At 34.3% G+C, this 18,141-nt stretch overlaps 2 protein-coding genes across 2 annotated transcripts; one reads left to right on the top strand and one right to left on the bottom strand.

The window, feature by feature from the left end:
• Window positions 1-1,294: 1,294 nt before the first annotated feature.
• LOC102804017 (transmembrane protein 272-like) lies at window positions 1,295-7,557 on the bottom strand. The gene is made up of 6 exons (XM_006820470.3): window positions 7,420-7,557; window positions 5,114-5,171; window positions 3,800-3,910; window positions 3,596-3,667; window positions 2,073-2,318; window positions 1,295-1,886 (listed from the first exon to the last, which is right to left on the bottom strand). The coding sequence occupies exons 1-6, from the start codon at window positions 7,438-7,440 to the stop codon at window positions 1,699-1,701; spliced, it is 696 nt and encodes a 231-aa protein (XP_006820533.1). The 5' UTR covers window positions 7,441-7,557; the 3' UTR covers window positions 1,295-1,698.
• Window positions 7,558-12,695: 5,138 nt separating this feature from the next.
• LOC100370196 (alpha-2,8-sialyltransferase 8B-like) lies at window positions 12,696-14,941 on the top strand. Its single transcript, XM_085498715.1, has 4 exons — window positions 12,696-12,826; window positions 13,455-13,592; window positions 13,750-14,211; window positions 14,648-14,941. Exons 1-4 carry the CDS (start codon window positions 12,696-12,698, stop codon window positions 14,913-14,915), a joined length of 999 nt encoding a protein of 332 aa, XP_085354841.1. The 3' UTR covers window positions 14,916-14,941.
• The last annotated feature ends 3,200 nt before the right edge of the window (window positions 14,942-18,141 follow it).

Below are 18,141 nucleotides of genomic sequence, written 5' to 3'. Positions count from 1 at the left end.
TTCATAAAACCCCCATTTGTGTTTGTAATACCCCATTTATATTCGTAACATCCCTATTTGTATTTGTCAAATACATATTTGTTTTCGTCAAATTTCCATTTGTATCCTTGTATACGTAAAATCTCCATTTTATTCGTCAAATCTCCATTTGTATTCGTCAAATCTCTATTTGTATTCGTCAAATCCCCATTTGTATTCGTCAAACCTCCATTTGTATACGTACAATCTTCATTTTTATTTGTAAAATCTCCATTTGTTTTCAGGAAATCTCCTTTTGTATTTGTAAATCTTTATTTGTATTTGTGAAACCTCCATTTCTATTCGTAAAATCTCCATTTGTTTTCATGCAATCTCCATTTGTACTTGTAAATCTTTATTTATATTCCTAAAATCTTTATTTGTATTTGTAAAATCTCTATTTGTATTCGTACAATCTCCATTTGTATTTGTAAATCTTTTTTGTATTTGTGAAACCTCCATTTCTATTCGTAAAATCTCCATTTGTTTTCATGCAATCTCCATTTGTACTTGTAAATCTTTATTTATATTCCTAAAATCTTTATTTGTATTTGTAAAATCTCTATTTGTATTCGTACAATCTCCATTTGTATTTGTAAATCTTTTTTGTATTTGTAAAATTTCCAGTTGTATTCGTAGAATCGCATTTGCATTTGTAAAAAATGTATGTATATGCATATTTGTTATGTACTCTTATTAGTATTAGTATGTATTATCTAAAAGTATTAATAATTAAAATTCATATTTATCAGGCAATCGAGGTCCTTCGCTCATATTTATCATATAATCGTGGTCGTGCGCCTATATTTGTTGCCATAGCGACATCACGTAGGAACAAATGGTTCACACGCCGTCCAGATTTCCCAAACCATGGAGGATTGCATTAATCCTTGAATATGATCACTTGACCCTCCGTTTTCGTTGATGTCGTTCCGTAGGGATGGACCCACAGTGCAATATTCTCTCCCAAGCAGAATCACGTGTATTTCTACGAATGGGTTTGGTTTACACTGATTCTGCATGAAATACCTGTGAGTTAAAATACTAGTTTTTAAATAAACGAAGAAATTGTTGCCTTACTGTACAGTGCTTATCAAACAAAACAATCATAATACTATAATTTCAGACTCATTGTTGCCAGTCATAACTACGCCGTGTGGTTGATTTTCTCCGCTAAGGTGATGCCGTTAGCAAATATACATATTGTTTTTTTTAGATCGTGTACACAATTTGCATAAACACCATATACAATATGAAAACAAATGAAACCCACATATTTTTATAGAAAATTGTGTAATATACACATGCACGTGACTACAATCATTTTAATCACCAATGGCATACTAGTATAACAACTTCATTCAAGCTTAGCTTGGATATTTAGAGCTCACTCAATTTAACTACTGGCATGACGTCAAGTATATACTACCATGCACAACGGTTATCTAATGTCTGACAAATTATAATAAGAACCGGGTATATGTGACGTCAAAATTAGGAAATGGGATTAATGTTTTTGATATATACAATATATAAACATAGCTCATTGAATCATAATTGCATCCAACGAAAAATACGACTACAAAATAAACGCTTCTTTCTGAACCGAATTAAACAGGAATGTTTGTTTCCACGCCAGATTGATTGCAACGACGAAAGTATTTGTGTTTTATTTTGTAGTTACTCTTCCCATTTAACACAATGCACGACGCAACAACAGACAGCACTAAAACAACCACATAGTCCGGTGACTACGTAACTGCCAATCAGAACCCAGTATGCAAACATATACAGTGTCTTGTTGCAGTAATCGTCAGAGGTCGGGTGGTCGTAGGATGGCTCGCGTGCCCCGTATACCCATGCATTACCTGTGAAATAATGATATTGTAATATTTAATCCACGTAATACGTTCACGTGGCATGTTTAGTGATACACAGGTAAACAACTATGATACTATTGGTGTAAAAGTCACCCTATAACAAGTTAAAGTAACGAAAACGACAACGCATTTATACAGTGTGGCACAGGAACACGTAGCATTTGCACAACTCACCGGCAATGAACCATGCACACAGGAACAAAGTGATACACAATGCGCTACCAGTAGCAATGCTGCCCTGGCTACACTCATCGTCAATATCAGTCTGATTCTCCTCATTTTCATCGCCAGCAGTTCGACATTCTTTTGAACAACAACCGCATGCAACGCAGAAACAGAACAGCAACAGGAACGAGCCAGCGACAATCAGAAATATTGGAATGTATGGTTGAATGGCGCAGTCATCCTTATACATACTACCTGGGAGTAAAATGTTCAACAATATTCATATGGTACGATGTACGTTTTAAATAAATAATCAACGTCTGGCAAAACAACGCCATTTGTCCATACATGTTAACATAAGTCTATAGTTCGTGTTTTTTTTCACACACTGCTCTCACATACAGTGTTTTCAAGAATATATAGTTTACTGATCTGCAGTTATTCAACCAGTAACCTTTTGCAATTTAACGAATAATGTTAAAAATAATGTCGTTGCATGTACGTATTTAACCAAGAAGTAGAATGGGCGACGAATAGCGGCTCCCCAAAGTATGAACTACAAATACCACGAACCGCGAACACGATATTACGTATCACGTGATACCATTTACCCATTTGACCATTTTGATGTTCAGTTCGAATGATAAGCGCGGGGGATATTTATTCGACCAGGGATTGACCATTCCAACGAGGGGGTAGGATTTTGCAAAAATAATGCAGGGAAAATTTATAAATTTATTATAAAGCAATTATTAAAAATCAACAACAAACATTTCATCTTGGAAAGAAATTCACCTCAAACGAAAGAACAAAGTAATTTGCATTTATTTACTCTAAATCTCTTGCCACCCAAGCATTGTCTTTAAAAGATGAGTGTCCTTCACAGTGACCCCGGCAGTCAAATGGACGAGTCCAGACGTTGTGTTCAAATCATGCATGCATAACTATTTGTTGCGATCATTTCATCATTTTTTTTTTGGTTCTCCTATTAATTGTTATTTCAACATTGTTTCTCTGTGATTGTTTCTTTATGCATCGACCGAACGTGCTGGACTAGTCTCTGACACAGATGAATGTGAATATTCGAGTATTTATGTATTCTTAATGTGAGCGTTTGGTGAATGATTGAACATCTAAAACAGGAGAAAGTAGGAAATTATCAGCCTACTTAACCAGAAAACGTTTCTGTTGCTTCGATTAATATTTCTAAATCCAAACACGTGATTCTCACGCTCAAAGTTTCACAGAAAGCACCGCTTTTTACTTCATGTCATTGTGCTCAAGGGTGGGTCTATTTTTCGTGCTTCCATGAATATTTATAAAATTTGCTCAATATTGGTCAGAGAAAATGTTTTTAAATAAAAAATATATAAATAAACATATGAGTAATATAGCGTATTTGAAAAAAAAACGCGTAATCCCGCGTATTGGAGTGTAAAATGTTGCAAGTGGCACACACTGATTCTGGACCCTCGGTCACGCCCCCAACGGCAGAAATAAGTCGAGGCCTGAGGAGTGCTTATGATACTCACCAAGTACAATCATAGAAATGGGTATACCGCTGAGAAGCACAGTGACTACTGCACAGCAACATACAAAGCCAGCTAGAGGTAGAGAATAAAACGTATAAATATGATAAAGTGGCACAATACTTATCATGATACGAATATATTTGAATATAGTGATGTATATCGCATTTCTCGACATTATGATTATTGTTGACTCAAATTCAATACCTGTTTTGCACAATAATTTTCTCAACTTGAGAGCAAAATCTGTTTTTCCAGTTGATTCCCTGTTGGCAGAAACAACCTTAGCAAACAAACTCTCGTATGATGGAGGAGGTCCTATAATTAAAAACCAATCACATTAAAATATATAATATATAAAATGTATGCTGTGGTAGACTTTTTATATTGCCCTGTCAAATGCATTTATTGGTTCACTGAAAAATCAAAACAATGTTTTTCTGTAACTTAAACTATTATTGATCAAGGCATTTTAAAAATCATGGGTGTTAACTCCCCTCAAGTTACGACCCGTGGATTCCCCATAAGATAATGGTTGCATCCAATAATAAAATAAAGATGGCGGACTATAGCGTTGATTCATAGAAATCCTAGAAATTTTATTTATATCTGCCGGTTGGTGATGTAAGCCATGATAGCTGTTCAGGGCACTGCAGCTGGCCGACAACTATTCAGTTATTTGCAATGATTCTGTCAATCACTTATTTGACCACCCTTCTCTTCGTCGGGTGATATGTGCTATTTAAATCAGCACGGAAGTGAGAGCATTGTCACATTTTGTGCTCCAATCAATTGTTCTCTGTCCGTGTGTATTTATATACATAGATGCAGTTTCTTTTGCTTTAATCAAATTTATGGCTTTGTATATACAGGTGTACAGGTTAATCTGTTTCTGGTAGAAATTTACCCAATTTTATTACCCAAAACAGTACGACATTTGCCACATGTCACAACACTAATTTCCAAGTGCCACAATTTAGAACGGGTAGTCAAGTCTGACAATAGTTGGAGCTTTTGCTTATATGAATATGATCACAGTGAAAGGCAAACTGGGTGGCCAAACTTGTCAACAGTAATGAAAATAAGCACAGGCCGAATTCGCACACCCCACTAACAATTAAATGTTTGTTTATAAGGCCACTTTTGATGGTTTCGTGTTTCTTATAGATAACAATTTTAATGTTGAACCTCTATGCTCTTGTACCCAATCGTGGGGAGACCATTATACTCAACAGCAGTTGTAATTTTGCTCATATTACACGTCGTATGTTATATTATTAGCACTGTTTTCCATTTCACATGCCCTGTAAAAAAATTCTATTTTCGATTTCCAGTTTGATCTAAAGTAGTTGCCGCCCAAAAACTGTAGAAATAGAAAAATATATGTTATTTGTTTATTTTGTATTTTGTATTGAGTATACGTTCTTTTGTCATGTCTGCAATGTTATAAAGTACTCAGGACTTACTTACACTTACAAAGTTACTCAATTTTTCTAATCGTATTATATAACTTATTTTTACCTCGTACAGATTCCTCGTATGATGGCAGAGATTCAATTTGGTAACCAACTTCCAAATCCTGAAAAGATCAATAAAGTTTATGTTTGTCTATTGAACTAAAAATCAATTAATTCGGTGATTCACTGTGTGTGGTGAGTGATTCATAGTCTCGACACATACATTGTTACATACATTGAATATCGAACATCTGCAGTAATAAACCACTTCAGACAATTGACAACAAAATTGTGTACGTGTGTGTGTGTGGCGATGATACTAGAAATCAAATCTGTGTTCCCTTTTTTGATTTTTTTTTTCGTATGAACTTTCCTTGTTATGGCTTTTCTTACAAAACTGCCCTATATAATTGTATGCAAAATTCTATAAGAATCAATGGGTCCTATATAATTTTACTTTTCCAGACCCATAGAACTAGAACAAAAGCATGAAATTATAAGTCTTATGATTATAAAATTTTTATAGGACTTTAAACTGCCAATTAAATAGGTCTGCAGTGTGAAATCATAAGTCCTATAGAACTATACAATTCCTATACTACAATGGCAGTTTTAAAAGAAAAAAATAACTTAGTTTCCTACATGTTTCTAAAAATTATCTAAAAAAACTTATAGGTTTCTAAACCTCTAATCTACGGTTGTTATAGACCTTCTTATCCATATTGATTGACTTTATAAAGAAATCTATAGTTTCCATGACTTAACATTAGCATTATGTAGAGTAGTTCACATAACTCATTCAAAAATGTTCTTAAGATTATTAAATACTTATACAAAAATTCCAATAGATTTTACATTAAATTAAAAACAATTAATGCCATTTACATACGTTGTATTATACAAAAAAGAGGTACCTATATTAGAAATGTTCTAGTTTTTACGGAATTTGTTTAGCTTCATGATATTGTATTATTGTAAGTACCATGATTTTCTGTCCTTCACACTTGCGCCTTGTCCATTTATAGTTTTCATATAGACTTATTTTTAATACACGTTTGTAGAATTTCATAGGAATTTTATACAATTTAAAATAATCCAGATTTTTTAAAACTTTGGATCTGCTCTGATTAATTATATTTTGCGATTTTGTTTATTTTTCAGAATATTGGGAGATTGTTTACCGAACATAGAGACTGTAGCTCCTGTCACCACAGATGGCGCACTTTCGGAAGCCTCCGACGAAGAGATTTACTTTATCATATATATATGATCGACGGATTTTTACCCAAATAATCTTCATACTATAGAATTATACAGGGAATAAAACATTTTGACACAACGTTCTGTAGGACAGTTTCCTGTAGCTGTGGGATTTCTAAAACATTTTGACACTGGATTATATGGGATTCCAATAAAGCAAATTACCGTAGGATTCCTAAAATATTTTGACACACAATCCTATAGCAATTTTGATGGAAAAAATACCAGCAATTCGTGCTAAAGGAAACGTGTTTAGGGCTTCAGAATGTTGAATCTGTCAGTTTCAAGTGATGTTCTTTCATGCACGTCCTCGAACGACAATTCGCTCCTGTGACGTCAACATAATTATATATTTTCGCCATTTCAATAAAACTAAATATCTGAATAAATAATTTGTAATCTTTATTTACGTCACTCAATCGTTTCGTCGCTAGCGGGCGATGTGTTCTATCGTCTTTTTACAAATTGACGATTGTGTTCGGGGTAATTTTCCAACAACCCTGTCCTGGTGTTTTGGGGTCTAATAGTATTTACTTAGGTAGATTAACTCTCGTGCATGATATTCTAGTTCCGTGGTCGTCTACACATCCAGCAGTCGCTGCTCTCTTGGCATTGTAAAAACTTTTCACTGACATTCATTGTCCTAGTGGTTAAAATACTATCACAGAGCATATAAGTATTCGTATAATAGTATTACCTCAGTAGAGTGTAGCAATCTAACGAGAAACTATGTACAGATTAAATAACTGCTGTGCAAGCGAACTCTACCCAAATCATTGTTGAAATCATTAACATAATAATAGCCACGATGTGAAAATAGTCTTTACAAAAGTGGTTCACGCTAGGTCAAACATCATGCAGTACGTATTACTGGGTTAATGATTTCTCTAAATCCGTAGAATATATCACGATGGCACTAAAACAATAGTTTGAAACTAACTGAGTAATATATATGTGCAAAAACACCGCGCACATCCGAGCACGTCAGATTTGTGTGTTGTGTGTACAGTTCAGAGTTGTTTTGCGGAAGTTACTGCAACAATTGTACAATCTCGGTATTACGTACACACACATTTAATTTTACCGTAATTAGCGTGTTTCAAAACTTACCTGAGTGCTATTACCCAACATGTTTTCACTGATTTTTCCTTAGGGTTGTTGGTCAGTTTCCTCGTTAGGTAAGCAGTGATACGTCACGAGTATACCCACAATGCCCCTGACGGGTCGTCGCAAGCCAGACGTTGCGTGTTTATTGTGTGTGGGAATTGTTTACTAACAGTGTCAATTTCCATGGTCGGTTATATAGCGCCCTCTAAGATTCTGTAACTTCATTTTTTACCGCGACATTGATGCATACTTGGCGTGAATTGCGCAATGTTGAGAGGGACACCCCCCACTGGGGTGATGGTTTATTTCATGTAGCAGCTTCATTTTAACTTTAAAACAATGTTCAAATGAGATGGGCATCTGAATCGTTCTATTTACAACCGTGGTTGAATGAAATTGTCTCTCGTACTAGCATAGACCGATGATTGTTACATCGAGCGATGGTGCACATTAACATCTCCGCGTTGCGACGTGAATTCGTGTGATGTATGATATAAACATGTTAACCTTAATAAATTAATAAAAACAGCTGCTTTTCAATGGCGTGGAATAATCACTCTATCTTATGCGTTGAATATATCCTAAAAAACACGCATGCCTATTGTGATTAAAATAAATACTGTCATGTTGAATTGGAGGCTATAGTTTTAATATTTTTCATCATTTGTATTTCAGGCCCCTTTAACAGCGACGTATCAGTGCTGCCGGTAAATACTCTCAATCCCTGCACTGCTGCCATTGTAACACAATTTTAAACGAGTTTCACGTTAATGTTTCTTATCAAAACGATTACAACAGAATTACAGACTACCTTCAAATAAATATTAATTTAACGAGGATATATTTGCTGCGCAAATAATTATCATCTAAGCGACCTCTACCCAAGTTATTGAGAAACATTTACATGACAATAGGGCTAACGTGCAAAAGAATCTGGACAAAAGAAGGTTCACGACAGGTCAAGGAGCTTGCAATAAGTGTAAGTGTGTTAATGATGCCACACAATTGCAGCTAGCACATGACACGAACAATATATACAAGTGCAAAGGCATCCTGCACATCCGGACACGTTCAATTAGAGTCGTAGCAAGCCTGAAACTGTGTTTTAACGACGGTGTATGAATAGTTTACTAACAGTGTCACTGTTCATCGTCGGTTAAATAGCGCCCTCTACGAATCAGTAACGGGCCGAGCAAAGTAAGGGCATAGTGATCTTATTACGCAAATTTTCACCAGTTGTCAACAAAAACGGAACAAACCACTGTCGCAGCCGGGTATACCACGAAATTTAGTTTGCGACATAGATGCATATATGCCGTGAATTGCGCAATGTCGAGAGGTACACTCAACTGTAATGGTGGTTCATTCCATATAGTATATTATATTCCTTCTACTGCAACCGTCGTTGAATGAAATGGTCCCTGGAACAATAGATACATCGAGCGGTGATGCAAATTCACTTTTGAAGTGTATTCATGTAATTTATCGTTATCGTCAACGTCGATGTATATAAAATTGTCTCAATTCACACAATTTCAAAAAATATATACACGCGCCGATTAGTTTTGATGGTCGACAATACTTCCGGGTTCACGAGCGAGCCACCGGAAACAAGAATTATTTCCTTGGCTTAGTAGCGTAATTGTCACAAATAAATTAGTCTTTTACATCTGCTTGGAGCCGGAACATTCCCGCGAATCGTAATAGTTTTCATTACGAGATATTCGTAAAGTTGACATTGGGAGTTACCCTGTATGTGTGTTATCATAACTTACGCACGGGATGTTTTTTTAATCACGAAAAAACATTGGTATATCGTCGGTACTATGCAATTGAGATGTAATTGATATAATATATCATTTTATGTTGAGATATATGCGCAACCTTATACCAGGAAGCGTAATAATACGTTTTAAGGACATGGTTTTAAAGATGGGTTTAAGCACCCGTCTGTATGATATGTTTGACTGGAATGTCTGATAATTTAACTGCAACCCCACTTATTCATCGGTTAGTGATGGAGCAAACTTGTTTATCCAATTATACTACACATTTATCGTACTCTATATTTTTATCATGCAAAATTGTGTGCCAAATATGTTATACATCGTGGCAATTCTAGCATATCGGAATTCAGTTGAATCAACATTTAGCTACTGCCTGTAACGTAAGTGAGCGGCACGAGAAAGCTGTATGACAATAAGCAATTTATTCGAAGTATTCATGTATATACTTTCGTTAAACTGTATTGAGCGTCCTTGAACACACGTCACATAAAATGTGCAAACAAGTGCTATTATCATACATTATCTACTCGTACCATGCCATTCTTATTATACTGCAAGATCGGTGTTAAAATATGCTACGTATCAAGTAAATATGACTACAATTCACGTATTTTGGATGACTATAAAATACTCGTGGTAAAATTCCAAAACTATGATATGTGTTGCTGTGTAGTCAATCTTGATGGTGCATCGCTGTTTCTCGACGCATAGCACGTTTTTTTTCCCGTTTCAAGTTATTTTCATGACGGACGACATAACCTACTGCGATACATAAAGATCTAAAGAACAAAATGCGCTTTTAACAACTCAACAACTAATTTATTTTGAACAGTGTTTGTAAGGCAATGTGTGTAAAATATATAAAGAATATTCTCGATTAAACAATGTTTTTGAATACTTACATGGAACATTAGTTTATTTCTGAATATCATATTTAATCCGGCACATACAGATTGTACCATTTTACACACAAATCACGAAGACCTGTTTTTTTTTTTTGTTATTTGACCGTCCTTCAAAACTGTTATGCATAAAATTCGTTCACAAGAAGTCGCATAAGCGGAATGGGTGGAAATGAAATGGGGTTTTAGCGTAACAAAAATACGCTAGATTTTTGTTATCGGAACACAAGCACGCACACGACCATGAAGGGGGAGCGCAATCGTTATTTGACGATGGTGGCGCTGTTAAATAATCCGCCAATGATATCGTATTGAATTCTCCATTAAACCAATATGTGTCAAACCGATGAAGCGATAAAAATATTGTGTGTATATCTATCACATATATTATTCTATTTATTATTATTCTAACATGGAAATCAGTATGTTCACTATAACTGGTACACATACATTACATTGTACCCTTTTTTTTCAACAAATCTAATTTAATACTTCTGCCTAACGTCCTTGGTTAGATATCACATATATAACATGTGTTTTAGCACTGTCACAAATATCACTCATACAGGGAAAAATAAATCAGAAGATTATGAAGGATTAAGCTATTATGATTACAGTATCAACAACTACAACCGCACATCTAATTCAAATTTTTTGATGGATACTATACTTCGATCGATGAGATGAACCAAGATGCGATTTTATACTTCTGGAGTATTTTCAATCTACTGTTGACATTGAATCATTCACACAGTTTTGCAGTTATTGACCTTTCGTTGAAAAATAATACCTCGATCAACAAATAAAATATGGCAATTTTCTTATTTGCCAATTTTCACGTGACATTCCACCCACTAATTTTAAACTCATTAGAGACAGGGGCCCGTTCAGTCCTTGTTTTGTGAACCACCACCTCTATATTTACTATAGACATTAAAGATTACATTTTCTGAACGGATTAAGCAAAGCATTATTTAGGAGGTTTTATATCACCGATATATATATATTATTGAAATACGTGGTAAGATGATATCCGCGCAATAACAGTGACGTCATAGTTATGTTGTCATGTTTTTGTGTGTGTGTGCAACTACTTTGTTTCTTCTTTCGGATATACATTGAAACGAAGGTGAAGGTATAAGAAATATAATTGGATGATTTATACGGCCTCTCGTTTAATCAGATTTGAATAAGTAACGCATTGTAAAATTCACTTGGAATATTTGCTGCTATATTCTGACATCAATTTAGAGACGTTTTCATCAACGAATATTAACGATACTCGGTAACTTCACTTTATTGTGCTAGTTACTAAATATTTTTTTATATTAGCTGACATTGTTAATTTACGCTCACACCTGTTTGATTAAACATTACGGATTCCTGTTTCGACATAAACAGCAACAATTAGTGCCTGGCTCGACAAAACACGAATCCTTGCTATCCAAACAATTGCTTAATTACACCTTTATAATGAGTGGGCAATTGATTCATTTGGGAGTTGTCCGGATTAGCATAAATACGTGCAATAAACATCCCGATTGATTATATTTTGCAAAACAAAGCCAATTTGTGTAATTATAAAACATGTATAATTTGTATATAGTATAATTTGGAATACATTATATACTGACCCCAGTACATAATATAAGTAGACACGTGATCAGACGCTTTGTATATATCAGAGCGGTGCAATTGTTTCGCCTTTTTATTCGCATGTTTTGGTTTCTGGACTTTTCATTTAAATTGCCATACATTGCCATTTAGAATAATCATAATACATATTTGCACAACACAACACAACAAACATACAAACGAGCGGTAACTGGCTTAGTGACCTTTAGGTCGTTCACTGTGATCTGCAAATAATGACTCAATAAATATTCCCACATTAGCGGAAAATAGGAGTTGGTACCTCATAATAATAGAAAACATTATATGTTACTATAATTTACGACACCGTTTAATTATTCCCGCGAACTATAGGAATTAAACAAGTATAGTACAAGCCAATAAATTATGAAATCGAATGTTTCTTTTGATTATAATGAAAAATATGTGTGTTATAATCTGTTGATGTTATTTCTCGTTGCAAAAATTATTGTGAGAATTAGTTGTCGTTGTGGCGTAGGGGCCGCTCACGACTGGTTATACTGGTATTGCGTAGTTGATTCACAATTGGATTCGCAAATTGAAACAAATAAAATCTTCAAGCTACAATACTGTTTTCATTTATAATGCACATAAAAGAAAACATACTGATATACAAACAGTAATTCACTTGAAGAAATATTTTAGTTACTTGTAGGACTTGCCCACGGCAGGCGAAAACAATTAAATTGTATGAAATGAATAAAATATTTATGTTTTTTGGAGCAGTGACCTTAATAACAATTAGAACGCGACCCCACAGTATTTGTTTGGTAATATGATTGTTATTGTTGTATATACACCGCGTTTTTTAGTTTGCATTTCCAGTTTGCATATCATGGCAGCAGTTCTAACATACATTATTTTACCTGGAACAGTGATTTGAATTCAGTTCAGCACCATTTACCTTCACTGTATGCAGTAATTGTACACTCGCATTATGAAGTTTATAATTAGAAGATTGTTCGTTTCGCTCATTGCAGTGGCATTAGTTGTGTTTATTATCATACATTCAAACTTGTACGTCGATACCAGGCAAACGGAAGAAACCCGCTCGCAGTTTATAGAAAGGTAATCATATTTTTTATGAATATATATAATTGGCATGTCTATTTATAAAAGAAAAGCAATGTTTGATTCTGATACAAGTCGATGTACATCACTTATAAATATATTTTAAATGTACCAATGTAAAAACTCAATCAAGCAATCTCATTTTAACCAATATTTTTAAATAAATGTGACTGGTCCACCAATTAACATTACTATTACCATTTGAAGTATCAATTTGAGATTACATATTTTATTGTTTTGCTTGTGTTCATGTATATTAAATCATAATAATTTAGCGTTGTGGCTGACACATATTTGAATAAATGTATATAAAAATGCTATGAGATATGCTCACTTGTTCATATTATAAAAAATATTTTTTTTAATCAGTGTTTAATTGTATAATTGGTATTCCATTATGATGGCATTGCAAATAGTAGTTAGAATTTCTCATTATTAGAGAAGTTCATCACAGTTAAATTTTACAAACACACTTAATTCATTACATTGTGGACAGAATACGAAATAAATTCCTCTCAATAAAAATAAATCTGCATCTTAGGTACAAGGCATCAAACATGTTTCATACCACAAAGTATGCAAGTATTACGAAACATGTTTAATAACACGTATATTATATTAATAGAAAATTAGGAGACAATTCGGTTCCGTATGTTACCAATATCATTGAAAAACTAACAACGGAGATCTCAAGTACCACAATAAATGTTATTCAAACGCAAGACATCAACACAAATACCGATGATAATGTAATAAATGAAAGGTGCGTCAATAGGTTTTTGTAGCTCACAATCAAACACGATTGATAACATTGTGCCTTCGCTTCTTAATCTGTCTTAATTTTATAGTGTTTAATCAATATGTTTACGTCAATACATATCAGTATATTTATATGTAATCATGCTAAATTGTTGTTACAGCAAACGATTGGAACCGAGGTCAAGTTCATTCGTCATAAAAAAAGAAGACGATTCAACCCATCCTATTTCTAAGCAGAATACATGTGCAGTTGTTGGTAACAGTGGGATTCTTCTCAATAGCTGTTGTGGAAACGAGATCGACTCCAACGATTTCGTCATCCGCTGTAATATTCCGGAAATTGAGAAGTACAGCCGAGATGTCGGAACCAAGACAAACATTACTAACATGAATACACCTAGAGTTTACGACTTATTTGACCATGCGAACAGAGATAAAGACTCCCTTAACCTTTACGAGGAGTTTCGTTTTTTGAATAATTCGATATTATGGAGTCGTGGTTCTACTGACACTGTGCGAACGAGTCGTTTAGACTATTCCATTAAGTATCTAAAGTCAAAGTTCAACCTAAACTTTCCGTTAGTATACACGAAAGGGAAACTACAGTGTCCTGTGTTAAAAAAGTAAGTTGTGCTAATTAACAATGGTCAACATGTAAAATTTACAATATTGAGTGACGCAAAGCCTTGTTTAATAATATATACCGCTATATTCATGCTAATAAAAGTTGTACTCAAGAATCATTCATGATATAAGAACTAGTTCATGATCGACGATCATTTCGGCTTTCAATATTTTGCTATATTTGAATTGCGTTTGCTGATTGTTACAAGTAGTATTGTATTTCGGGATTTATAACAACTCGTTTCTCATTCGAATTATTATGACGGACGGTAATATAGCAATACAGCAAGTTCATGAAATTTACAGCATATTGCAGGATGGTATGCACAAATACTACATAATAAACATTAAATACTACACAATTAATTAAACAGAAAAACTAAAACAAAATGTAGTTCACAAAGTTATTGACATTTGCTTTTATTTTAATTGCAGTTCTGTGAATGAAATTAAAGCCCCAACAGCAGGTATGGTCGCAATTGCTGAAGCATTCTGTCTCTGTGAGAAAATCAGTGTATATGGATTTTATCCTTTCAGTATAGGGCCAGACGGCAGGACGATACCGTATCACTATTTCGGAGAGATGAAAAGCAAAACTTTAGATGACTTTGACACAGGGCATAACTTTAAACAGGAGTACTCGATACTACAATCGCTGGACAGAGATGGAATTTTAACATTAGTCTCTGGCAAGTGTGAATAAAGAAATGCAGTAACTAGTTTCAATCACTTTGACTATGTAATTAATAGAATGATTAATGTATACTATATATACATTCCCTTCCCCAGCTGTTCTTAGGCCTTCTTCTCTTTCGCTTGCCCTGTGGGTTCCAGGTTAGGGCCTGCTGTGTGATGCTTGTTTGTGGCTTGCTGCGTGTGTGTCTTATACAGGACCATTTTCTCTTGAGGATACATAACTTGTACTCAATTGTTGGCCTGCAGTTCCTAGAAAGTGTGAGTCGCAGTACGATTATGTATGTCATTTGTAATGTTTAGTGAAAACATTGGTGTTGAAGTCTAAAATCAAGTCGCGCGCAACTTAGTTTTTTTATGAACTTGCACACCGGATTTGAGCTTGTGACAAACGCACATTGAGTCGCCGCTGGTGTTAGTTCATACTAAGACTGCTAAACTAAAAACGTACATAGCAATACAAATATTTACTACAACAGTCATCTTTTTGGATAGCCTATAATATACATTATTACATCTCTGTTGGTGTGAAAATTTGAGTGTTGTTACTCACTATTAATTACGAATCGTATATTAATGTAATTGTCTAAATATTTACAAATTCAATAAGAGTAAAAATAATTAACAACTGCTTTTTATTTTATAAAGTTCGCTTTATTTTGTAGTAAGTATTATTTTCTACAGATATCAAATGCCTGTGTTAAAACAAAGCACAACCTTGAACGAACACGCTGGTCACAAACATTTACTTTATTTTGCTAACTAGACTAAGTTCTGACAACTAAAAATATCGCATAAAATCACATGTTCTTCTTCTGTTAGCAAATATTTATTCAATTTAATGAATAATGTATTGACATAACACGTATACTAGCGATAAATTTAAATATTAGAACCCCCTAGCACAGTGACGTCATTCTAACACGCTTGTACACAACAATCAAATAAATCCAATGTCGGCAATTGTAACTGGATCGATGGCTTTGAATTCCTTCGTAATGACCAGAAAATATTGACTGAGTAAATATTCCAATGTTGTAGACTTCTGGTGAGATATATTTTCTTTTTTTAAAAGAAAGAGTTATTTCCCCCCACATGCATCATGTGTGCGTGTACAGACGCCGTGAACTACTCTATATCAAACTAAAATATTGCCATGTTTTTGTGTTTTTTAATACATCAAACGACAATGCTTAATAATACCAAAATAAAAAAAAAAGATGAATGAAGACCATTATTTCACAGTTAGCTTATTAATGTGTTTTACTCGTCTCATTACAATCGTAGATTTACAAAACAACCGCTAGAGTAACTACAACAGATCAAATTTGGTGTAATTAGGGCATAAAGAATGACCCACTGACAATTTTGCCAAGAACAAAAATCTGGTTATAATGACGGAGACGCATTCATGTCAATGATGTAAGCCGACTTCTCAATCTTTTATTCCAACTATATGACAGTGAAAAGTCGGAAAAATAATATACACATGGAGAAAAAATAAATCGAACGTTTCGTTAGTAAAAACGCTTCAACTTCAGATAATCTAAGAACGTCCACGTTTCAAGAACATGGAAAATTAAAAATAACTGAATGTTTTAACGCGATGAAATATATTGTCAAACGATTCGTACAGATAATGATAAAATATATTGTTGATTCACGCACTGGTCGATTAGAGGCCGGAAAACGCAAATGCGGTATATATCGAACAATGAGAATGCCTCGTTCTAATAATGGAAATCACACAGTACTCTATTTTGTTGATAGCTATTAGCAACATTTGTATACCGGTACCACCTTTATGCATATGTGTTTTCAAACGTATAGTACATGAGAATGTTCTCTCCTCTCTAGAAATCTGGTTGCAATTCAGTGCAGTAGAGTTTACATTCACTGTATGCAGTCCGTTCACACTCGCGTTATGAAGTTCCTGATTAGAAGATCTCTCGTATCGCTCATTGTAGTATTAATATTTCTCTTTATTGTAATGCACTCATACTTCCATATTGGGACCAGACAAAGAAGACAAATCAACATGCAGTTCACATCGAGGTAATGATATTTTTTTTCTTCATAAATATGTGTATCTGATGATATACAAGTATCATAGAATGTTCAAAACTTACATATGTCGACGTATGAAGTTTAATATCATTTTGTGGTTTATATTGTGAACAAATCATTGCGTATAATAAGATTATATTATTATTCGAGAATATGTAGTAAATTTTAATTACCAACATGTTGCTCGATAAAACACGGCGATTTTCATTGGAATGTTCATAAATGGATTGATGCATTTATGTGTACAAGGGTACTAATAATTATCGCTATCACAGAGATATGGCATCTCTAAATTATATATGATGTATATGTTATAGGCAACAGGAACGCGATTCAGTAATACTATATAATACCGATATCATGGAACAATCACCGGCTCATAAACCAAGAACTACTACTACTGATGTTATTCAAGAGCAAGGCGTCAACAAGAAGGCGCACGCTATTTCAATAGGCAATAGGTATGTTGCATGGTGATATGTGGCACATTAAATTGCAGTTATCATCGCAGTAGCGCCACTTGTGGGCGGGACGGATTTTCTTGGTGTTTAGTTCAGCCTCTCTCATCAATAGATAATATCATAAGTTGTGTGATTGTCAGCGGTGAATCTTTATTATTGTCATGTTATTGTTTTACAGCAAACGATAAGGACACGTTCCTCCGGGGTCAAGTTCATTTGTCGTCAAAGAAGAAGATGGTTCAACGCATCATATTCCTCAGCAGAACACATGTGCCGTGGTTGGTAACAGTGGGATTCTTCTCGATAGAAATTATGGTGAAGCGATTGACTCTAACGACATCGTCATCCGCTGTAACATCCCTGAAATTGAGTACAGCAGGGATGTTGGAACCAAAACAAATATTACTCACATGAATCCACCTAGGGTTCACAATCTATTTGAACATGCCAGACAAAATAAGGATTACCCTAATCTTTATGAGGATTTTCGATTTCTAAATAATTCGATATTTTGGAGTCGCGGTTCTGCTGAAAGTGCTGGAACACAGAATCTGCTCTATTCAACCAATTACCTAATGTCAAAGTTCAATCTTAATTTCCGGATAGCGTATACGAAAAGCAAACTGTGGTGTACAATAATACAAAGGTGATTTATATTAACTAATATTATACAAACATTTCAAGTAAACATATATGACATGAATGTTG

The sequence above is a fragment of the Saccoglossus kowalevskii genome, chromosome 5 (assembly GCF_978046115.1).
Source record: "Saccoglossus kowalevskii chromosome 5, keSacKowa6.1, whole genome shotgun sequence".
Classification (NCBI taxonomy): Eukaryota; Metazoa; Hemichordata; class Enteropneusta; family Harrimaniidae; genus Saccoglossus; species Saccoglossus kowalevskii.
The sequence above is the reverse complement of the archived record's forward strand: the minus strand, read 5'-3'. Positions and strand labels throughout refer to the sequence as shown.